The sequence below is a fragment of the Falco cherrug genome, assembly GCF_023634085.1.
Source record: "Falco cherrug isolate bFalChe1 chromosome W unlocalized genomic scaffold, bFalChe1.pri SUPER_W_unloc_1, whole genome shotgun sequence".
NCBI classification, from domain to species: domain Eukaryota; kingdom Metazoa; phylum Chordata; class Aves; order Falconiformes; family Falconidae; genus Falco; species Falco cherrug.
This window is the reverse complement of record NW_026599288.1, coordinates 7303122-7312968: the sequence shown is the minus strand read 5'-3', so window position 1 is coordinate 7312968 and position 9847 is coordinate 7303122. Positions and strand designations below refer to the sequence as shown.

Below are 9847 nucleotides of genomic sequence, written 5' to 3'. Positions count from 1 at the left end.
AGTACTTCTCCTACAAAGGCATGAAGGTGTCACCATGCTGATGGACCCAGTTCGGTGTCACAGTTTGCGATATTTGGTATGGCCTCTCTGCCAGCTCTGGAGAAGACACCAGAAGACAAGAAGACATGTCACCAGAAGACAAGATAGTACCTTGATGTTGCAAGGAATTTGAAAAAAAAAAAAAAGTCAAAAGGAACCCAAATCAATGGATGCAAACATATATACACATATATGGGTATGGGTATGAACGCACAGACGCTCCCAGCCGAGCCTCCCCGAGCGCGCCTGTTCCCGGCGGGGCGGGGCGGGGGGCGGGCCGGGGGGCGGGGCGCGGGGCCGGGGGGCGGGGCGCGGGGCCGGGGGGCGGGGCGGGGCGCGGGGCGGGGCGGGGCGCGGCGGCCGCCCGGGGTCGCTGCGGCGGCGGCGGCGGCGGGCGGGCGCGCGGCGCGGCCATGGCGGTGTTCGTGACGCGGCGGATCCCGGCCGAGGGGCTGCGGGTCCTGTCGCAGGCCGGCGGGTGAGCGCGGGGCCGGGTGCGGGGCCGGGTGCGGGACAGGCGGCGGGGTGACGGGCCGCGCTCCCGCCGCAGGTGCCGCGTCCAGCAGTGGGACTCGGAGGAGCCGGTGCCGCGGGCAGAGCTGCTGGCCGGCGTGGCGGGGAAGCGCGGGCTGCTCTGCCTCCTCTCCGACCGCATCGACCGCGAGGTGCTGGAGGCCGCCGGTGGGTGCGGGCTGCGGCCCCGAACCCCCCCCAACACCACCCCGTTCCCCCCCCCGTCCGCGGTCCCGCCGTCCCGGGGCGACGCTGGGCAGCCGCGTGCTGGTGGTATCTTGCAGGACCTGGCCTGAAAGTCATCAGCACCATGTCCGTGGGCTTTGACCACCTCTCCCTGGACGAAATCAAGAAGCGGTAACTAACCCTCCGGGGGGGGTGGGGGCGTGGGGGGGCAGCGGGGAGGGAGGCGAAGCCATTGGCACGGCCTGGGCCTGCACCTCCCTCTTGCTAGGTTGGGGTTGGGGTCACCCCCGACCCGCCTGAGGTCACCCCCGACCCGCCTGAGGTCACCCCCGACCCGCCTGAGGTCACCCCTGACCCGGCTGGGGTCGCGGGAGCCTTTGGATGCTAGGGAAGGGCTAGGCTGACCCAACGGCAATTGAGAAGAGTCTTGAGGAGGAGGAAGGGCTCAGGGGCCAAAACGGGGGCCCTCTTGCTCGTGGTGCTGCAGGTACCTAGAAGGAGGTAATAGCTTCAGCAACCTGCCCAGAAACCTGTAGGTAGCACCACGAGGCTGGCGGCGTTGCCCCCGAGACCTTCCTTGCCTTGCAGAGGGATCCGGGTGGGGTACACCCCCGACGTCCTGACCGATGCCACTGCAGAACTCTCCGTGGCTTTGCTGCTGGCTGCGTGCCGCCGGCTGCCGGAGGCAGCGGAGCAGGTAAAGAAGTGAGTATCAGCAGCTGCCAGCTGGAGCAAGGGCCTGGCTTCTGAGCCTCCCAGTTGAGAGCTGCAGGAGAAAGCATGCCACACCAGACAGGTGAAGGCCAGAGTTTCACCCGGCTTGCACCAAAACATCTTGCAGGCCCAGGCCGAGTCCCCTGCAGTTCTGTGACACTTTGGAGATGCGCTCCGTGGGGGCTGTGAGAGGTGCAGAACTCCCCCTCTCTATGCTAGGTTAGCGGACCTGTGGCAGACAGCACCCAAAGCCACCACAGATCCCTCAAGGAGGACACACGTGGAAGGTCTGGCCATAGCTTCTAGGGCTGTGGTTAGTGGTGCCTAAAGTTGGCCCCAAGGTGGCTGCTGTGCGCCCAGGGTCCAAGCAGGTTCCTGCAGGAGACCACCGAGGTCACAAAACGGGAACCTGAGAGAATGTGGCTGGACAAGGCTATGAGCAGGCTCTCCCCTGCTGCTGTCTGACATTTGTTTCCATCTCACGCTCTCTGCCAGTGGTGGCTGGACAACGTGGAAGCCCTTATGGATGTGCGGCTATGGTCTGTCTGGTAGTACGGTGGGCATCATAGGTCTGGGGAGAATAGGTAAGTGCAGGTTGGGCTCAAGGTTCGTGTGTTGCTGTGGTGGCGGGGGGGGTGGGAGATTCCGCTGAGGCGGTGTCCCTGGCACTCGCCTCTAAAATCCAGGAGAACAAGGGGAGATGTGTAGGGCCTCCTCTGAACAGCGATCTTGACTCACCAGGCCCAAACCTTAGAAGTTTAAAGCGTTCAGACATGCCTGCTACCTGAACGCTACAGCAAACTGGACATTGTCCTCTCGATTTTTAGTTAAACGAATGCCCTGTACGAAGTCCAAGGTGACGTGCCTGTCATCCGTTCCGTTGTGAACTTTGTCAGCCGATGGCTTGTGTCTTTCCTTCTTTCTTGCTCCTAGGACAGGCAGTTGCCCACCGCCTAAAGCCGTTTGGGGTCAAGAAGTTTTTGTACGCTGGCACTTGTCCGAAATCAGAGTGCGCTGCGGAGTTTGCAGCTGAGTTTGGTAAGGAGGGCGGCAGAAGCGGGGGCGGCTGTCGGGCAGCGGCGGCAGGGCAGCGCGCAGCACTGTGGCTGGGTTGGCTCCGGGGGAAGTGTCACCCCACCAGGGCTGGCCCGCTGCACAGGGAGGGGCGAGCAGGAGGTTCTGGGGGGCTCCCTGGTGTAGCTGGTGTGAACCACCGTGGTGGCAACAGGGGAGGGGATGGCAAATCGCAAACGTTCCCTGCGCAGCGGCGGGGAGGGGCACCTGCTGCCTTGAGCCGGGCAATTCCAGCCGGAAAGCTGGACACACCTGGCCGCGAACTGGCTGCCCACCGGAATTGTGGGTTGTGGCCGTTCCTGCTGCTTTTGCATTTCATCTTTCCCTTGTGTCCATCTGTGTGTGACCCCCAGTTTTATCCCCGCAAGGAAGTGGAATGGAACAGACAGGGAGGGGACAGTGGCAGCTGCCCCTGGGAGGAAGGGAAGGGTCTTGTGGACCTCCCCCCCCCCCCCCCCCCGCGAGATGGGTACCGAGGCATCTGTCCTGCACGGAGGAGGGGACAGGCTGAGGCTGACCACAGATCTTTGCTGAGATGCTGGCTGCTGGAAACAAACGTCAACTCTAACCTCCTGCTTTAACATTCATGTTAAATTAATGTCCGGCCAAGCCTGGGAATGTCTCTTAGCTGCGGAATGGGACTTTTCCGTGGCCCTGTTAAAGAGTCCCAAGACTTGCATCAAGTGCTAATTTTCACTCCAAAGCCAGTGCATTTCCAGTTGGTACTTTTTTGCATGAAATTATCGGCAGAACTTGTCTGTCTCCTTGCACTTTTCCTCTTGCCTCCAGGAGTGAAAGAGAGATTTAATGCTGGTGCAAACTGCTGCTGCCATATTTTGCTGTCTAAACATGAAATACATACCAGAGCCTCCTTCGGGCCAGACGGCTGAAGCATCACTCGTTTCCCCTTTGGCTCAATTTTAAATCAAAAGTGAAACAAAACACTGCAGTGCTATCTGCAGGAATGTGCATGGTTTCTCATGTTTTCTGGTCTTTGTGTCTCCCAGTCTGTGGAGGATGGTCAGCCAGGTCTCTTCAGAGCAGCACGTGCTTTCTGGTGAACCTTATGGATAAGAGGGTTGCTGAAGTGGGTTGGTGACATACCCGAGCAGAGCTGTGACCTCTTGTTTCTCCACTCAGTCCCACTCACGAGGCTGGCCAAAGAGTCGGACTTCGTTGTGGTGACTTGTGCTTTGACTCCGGCCACCCAGGGAATGTGCAACAAGGACTTTTTTGGCAGAATGAAGAAGACCTCTGTGTTCATCAACACGAGCAGGTAATTGCAACCTAGCTGCTGCACGGGGGGTGACTGCCACGCTGCCGACAGCTGTGGTTGCAGGGGAGAACTGGTAGGCTCTGAGGTGCGCTCCCGCTGGGACTCCAGACAGCCTGTACATGTTCATGGCTGCAGCTGCCGGAACCGTTTGTCCAGCACGTTGTCCATCCAGCCCAAGGTCTCTTGGGATCAAGGCAAAGGCATGGGAAGTTATTCAGGGGGCTGCAGCCTCTATCTCCTCCCCAGGGCCCCGTGTCCCACCCCGGTGAGGTGGACGGGCGGTGACAGTTGGGTGGTGTGGGGCTGAGGGCTTGTGCAAGAGACAGATGCAACTGCCAGAAGCCTTGCATTTGAGGTGGAGGCAGCTGCAACAGGACTCCTTGGTGGGGTCTGGCAGTAGCCTCCCGTTCCCGTTGCCTCCCACCGTGGCTGCCCTGGGGTCATCCTGTTCTCCAGCACCCAGCTCTTCTCCCTGCTGGTGGGCAGCCTGGAGCAGGAGCAGCTCATTGCAGTGGGAGGTTCAGGTGCATCCCAGAGAGGGTCTGACCTCTGCTCAGGCAGCCCTGGGGACCTGGGGGCCGGTGCCCAGGCTGTCCTACATGACCCAAGCCCTGGCCACGCACTCCTGGGAGCCCACGGGACCCCTCAGCAGCAGCTTGGGCCTCTCTCTCTGTTTTCCAGGGGGGCCGTGGTGAACCAGGATGACCTGTATGATGCGCTGGCCCATGGGCAGATTGCAGCAGCAGGCCTGGATGTCACGACACCGGAGCCACTGCCCACTGACCACCCCCTGCTCTCCCTCAAGAACTGTGGTAAGTGGGCAGCAAGGCCCCCAGTGTGCTCCAGCAGCCTGTGCTTGGGGTGCCTTGGGTGCCCACAGCTGGGGACCCGCTAGCTGGTGTGACGAGATTCTCTGTCCCCGTTAGCCTGCCAGTGCAAGCATACACTAAAATGCGGAAGGACAGAAAGGTCAAGTGTATTTGAGCAGACTGTGCCCACTGTACGATGCAGGGAGCTGCCAGAGGGGAAGATCTCACCAATGTGATGTCAAACTAGTACGGGAAGTATTATAATTCTCCAGAAAGCAGTTGAGATCAGCTCATTTTTTAGCACCTTCCTGATGGATCTCCATTCAGGGGGCTGAGGCATGGGGTGAAATTCCTGAAGGGGTCTGATACCAGCAGGTGCCTGAATGGGAAAGCAAATGCCTGCTGGTGGCCTGCCAAGTTCTGTTATTCTGTAAACTCCTGGGCATATACTCAGTTAGAAAAGCTTCCCATGCAGCTAAACAGCTGGGTGCTGGATCTACCTAGAGGAACCTTGGCCTTCAGAGCGCTGCAGCCACTGCGGGGCTTGCCCGTTAGCCCACCCGCTGTGAGCCTGGTGTGGGATGAGCAAGGGTTTCTTTGCAGGTGGGCTAGCTGCATCCCCTGGACAGCCCAAGGCAACTTTCACAACAAGGCATCAGGCCGCTGGGAAGGTGCTGGTCCCAGGACTAGTGCGTGTCTTCTCCAGAGGAGGTTAGGTCGGAGGAGAAAGGCTGGTTAGGAAGGGGCTTGCTCAGCTGCTCTTGTGCTTCAGCATCGCCAAACCGCTGGAGGCAGGAGCACCTTCAGCCAGGGGCCAGTAGCTGATCGCCGCTTGATTCACCAGTGCTTTCCCGAGACCTTGCTGAGAGCTGCTGTGTGGGGCAGGATGATATTTTGGGGCAGGATGATATTTTAGCGCAGGACGTTGGCAAAACCCTCAGTCTTAGTTCCTGGGATCCTCGTTGGTGAAGGGTGAAGGGGCTGTGCTAGGGGCTGCTTCTTATGGCCTTGCCACGTACCAGCACAGTTCCATCCTCACAGGCATCACAGGCTGGCCAGCAGCCTGGGACAAGTTAGGGATAGCTCCTGGTGTGTTCACTGCCTTCCCTGGCGTGGCCTTCAGTGAGTATCTTGGCCTGTCCCCTGTAAAGCTGGAGCAGGAGCTTTCCTCCTCCACAGGCTCGCAGGTATCCCTTGAGGCAGAAAAAAAAAAAAAGACAGAAATGCAACACCGAGCAGGCAGTGCTTTCTAGTTAGAAAGTAACCATCTTGTGATTGTCTGCTACCCCGTCACTGGTGCAGGGGCAGGGTGCCTGTTCCTACCTGGGTGCTGGGCTGTGCTGGGGTGGCCAGCCCTGCTGAGAGCTGATGGCACCAGGTGGGCCAGAGCAGCTCCCTCTTGCACGATCGAGTGCCTTGGCTGCTCAAGCTGCCCCCAAAGCGTGCGAGCCAGCGTGTGCATCTTCACTTGCATGGGCAAAGTACTGGAGTGGCTGTGCAGGATGTTCTCTTTCCAGGAAGGAGGGTTTTGGAGTAGGAAAAGGCTGTTTCCAAAAAAAACCCAAAAAAAACCCCAAACCATAGAGGCACGCATGACGATTGGGGATGGCCTGTGACCAAGCGTTCGTTTCTGAAAAACAGGTTCATAGCTGTTGCTCTGATTATCTTTTTGCTAAAGAATATTTTTGATTTGTTTGCTTTGGTCCCCATAGTAGACAGTGTGAGAAACTATAAAAGCAGAGACTTTCTGGAAATACTTACAGGGCTTCTGAGATCTTAGGAATATCACCAAGCAAGAGAAAAGCAAATACATACGTATTCACGGAAATGAGGCTTTGATAATTCTGAAACTATTCGCAGCTTTCACCCAAACCTGCCAGATAGTTTCAGCAGCTGGAGGAGCACGGAACCTAGGCTGGTGGCCCCACAGTCCTTCTTGGGAAGGCCTTCTCTCCCCGGGGCAGCAGCCTGTCAGGTTTCTGCATTGTTGGTAAATGTTCTCTGTTAGAAAACAACCAGGGACTGCAGTGCAAGTACCTTGGGCAAGTACCACCCGCTACTAATATTATAATAATTTACGACTAAAGCAGCTTTGGCTTGGTCCTTTCTACTGCCCTGACCGTGCCACAGCATGGCAGCTCTGTTCAGCAGGGGCAGTTTGCCTCCACACGTGCCTCTCCCGTGCACCCAGGGGTCTGTAAAACAATGTTTCACAACAGTATTCAGGTCCTTGCCCGTAGAGGTGCTGGTTCGTGCTTGTCCATGAGCAAAACCTCCTAAAGCTGTGTGGGAGCGGCAGCGTGCAATTTTCAGTGCGTGTTTGTTGCAGGGATGGTATCTGACATCTACTGCCAACTCTCAGTCTGTGCGGGAAGGTAAGTACCAAGCCTGAACGCAGAAAGGAGGACCCACTCTTGGCTGACTGTCTTTTTGCCTGAAGGACTTAAAAAATAGCTTAGTCAGCCGTTTATCAGATGTCTTTTCCAGTCCTCAGTGGCTGATGATTTTCTTTCAGGCTCTATGGCTGATGTAATCCCAGTGTAGCTGTGGGGGGCGCAGGATGCAGGTTGCCCCCCATGGGAAGGCCCCTGTAAGAGGTCAGCAAAGGTAAGAAATGAGCAAGGAACTCCCTGTCCCCTGCAGTGATTCTGCCGCACATCGGGAGTGCCACGTATGCCACAAGAAGCACCATGGCAGTGCTGGCAGCCAACAACCTGCTGGCCGGGCTGCGAGGGGAGCCCATGCCCCACGAGCTGCTGCTGTGACGGCCAGAGCCCCGCTCCCTCAGAGCAGCAGGACTTGGCGTTCCCTTCCCTGGAGAAGCCTCGTGGACCAGTCCTGTGCCTCCTCGCCTCTGCAGCAGCATGCCAGTGGTGCCTGTGGTGAGGGAACTGCGCTGTAGCCATTAAAGAGAAGCAGTGACCACGTTGTGCTCATTTCATTTGATAACAGGGCGCGGGGCAGAGCACACAGCGCTGCGGGGTCTGCGGGTCCATCCATCAAGGCGATGGATGGGGTTTGGCCCCAGCTCAGAAAAACGCTCTCCAGCTCCAGGAAGGGCAGAGAGGCAGGTCTCGGCACAGCCCACGGCCGAGGATGTCTTGCTGAATTGGTGCCAAGGTGTGATGCTTCTGTTCCGCAGGTGTCTAAAGAAAAGCAAAAAAGCTTGCGTGCCCCCCCCCCCAGCATCACCAGCTCTGTCTTTTGTATCTCTTAACTAATTCTGGGCATGGCTCTGAAGGGAATTGCAAACTGCAATTCATGCTGGGAGGTTCTGCAGCCCCACACTGGTTCCCCCCCTCCCCAGTTCATTTTTTTTTCCCAGACACGTGTTAGTGCAAAGGAAAAGCTGAGCGGGGTGCCAAGCCTCTAGCTGCCAGGAGAGGCCTGGCTGAGCACATCTGAGCCCATTTCAGGGGCTTTTGAGGGTTTTGTCCCTCCTGCAACAATTGTGCCGCTTCTGTAAATGGGGGTTGGAACCCATCTCTCGCTGGTAGTCCTCCCCAGCAAGCTTCTGCTCCAGCTGGTGAAACAACTGGTGAGGCGTGCCCCTTGGATTGCACCTGCACGCTCTTTACCATGTCCTGTTTGAGGGATGCGTGCTCCAATGACATTTCCTTAAGGAAAAGATAGGTGGCTGTGACATTGCATTGCAGCAGCAGGAGAAATGTTAACACATTGAAATCTGGTCAGAAATCCTGCTTTCAACGCGTGTGTTGAGTGTGATCCCCCAGCATCTTCCCACTGCAAGGGTGGAAAGGCTCAAGGAAGTTTTCCAGTTTTGTACGGGGCGTGCCCATAAGCTGTCTGCCGCAGGATCCTGCGCAGAATAAAAGGCAAGGATTTGACGTATAGGATTGTTGCATTTTGAAATCAACACCGAAGTGCGTTAAACAAGCAGTCACGTTACTTTGCTGGAGTTCTACCAGAGGCTTGTCGTGCGCCCAGTCTTGCAGTGACAGCGCTGCCACAGCTGGACACAGCTGCAAATTGTGAACTTGTGTTCCCGTGTGTGATGAGGGAGTCTGTTAAATTGAACTTCTCACGTTCTACCTCTGTAGGGTGGTCGGGGAGCCTTGGCAAGGGCAGTCTGCTCGGGCTGGTGCGGGGGGACGAGACCTGGGTCTGGTCCATCCCTGCCTGGCGGTGATGAAGCTGCTTGGAGGCAAATGTCGACCTCACCGTGGTCCCATCCCTTTGCACCCTCCTGGCACCTACGGCCACAGGGCAGAGGGGACAGCCCTGCCGATCACGGTCACGGCCGCTCCGGCCAGCTCCGTGGGTGCCCTCACTGCATGGTGTGGAGATGGCTCTCACCCGTTTCAGACCAGTCTCCTCCCAGCTCCGTGTGCTCCCAGTCATGCTGGGGAACAAGGTGAAAAGCGGACCTTGACTCGAGTCCCCTTTGAGCTGTACTCTCGGTCAGGCCCCCTCCTCTCCCAGCCTCATTGCTCTTCCTCTGCTCAGGTTTCAACATTCAGAGCAGCGTATGAAACCGGGACAGTCTTGTTTCTGAGGCTGCAAGAGGCGTGGAGAGGAGGAGGAGGAGGAGGAGGAGGAGGTGAGTGAACATTTCAGTTCACTTGATCCCAGGGGAATTCCATCCCCCAGACACAGAACACAAGGCGTGCCCGGTGTGTTCAGCCAGGGCAGGTGCTGAAGGTGCGGAGCAGCGATGAGCTCTGCCGGCAGCAGAGCACCTGCACCAGCCACCCAGCTGCTACCAGGTCATCTCCACCCTATGTTTCCTCCAAAGGCAAGACTGGACCAGTTCGGTTGGCCTCACGGGCACGGGAACCCACCGTGCGCTCCACAGCGCAACATGTAAGCGTAACCCAGGAGCTCGTGGCTTTGGAGGAGCCGCCTTCAGTCAGGATTAAACATGACTAGAGACGGTGCCTTGAAGCAAGGTTGAAAAGCTGTCCCTCATCCCCGGGCAAAGAACTGGGATTTCTGCTTGGTGCGTGGGATGGATGAGCATGGGATGGATTAGCATGGGCACCCCGCTTCCAAGCCATGTGGGCTCCAGCGCGATCTCCAGACCAGCCCCCTCTCTCATCCCCCCAGCTCTGCTTCTCTGTAGGCATTGGCTTGGCCTGTTGCATTGGATTTCGGTTTAGCAGAGTGATAACAGCCACGCACCGCAACGGCAGGGCAAACACAGTACCGCGATTCCAATACACGGTGGGATCGCAGCAGCAAAGTGATGACCATCCCCAGTCTCTGGATGCTCCAC

General features: G+C 57.7%; 1 protein-coding gene across 1 annotated transcript; it reads left to right on the top strand.

The window, feature by feature from the left end:
* Window positions 1-399: 399 nt before the first annotated feature.
* On the top strand, window positions 400-7533 carry GRHPR (glyoxylate and hydroxypyruvate reductase). Its single transcript, XM_055700122.1, has 9 exons — window positions 400-517; window positions 590-720; window positions 837-909; window positions 1327-1443; window positions 1948-2036; window positions 2386-2490; window positions 3667-3802; window positions 4484-4614; window positions 7255-7533. Exons 1-9 carry the CDS (start codon window positions 453-455, stop codon window positions 7374-7376), a joined length of 969 nt encoding a protein of 322 aa, XP_055556097.1. The 5' UTR covers window positions 400-452; the 3' UTR covers window positions 7377-7533.
* Window positions 7534-9847: the final 2314 nt, after the last annotated feature.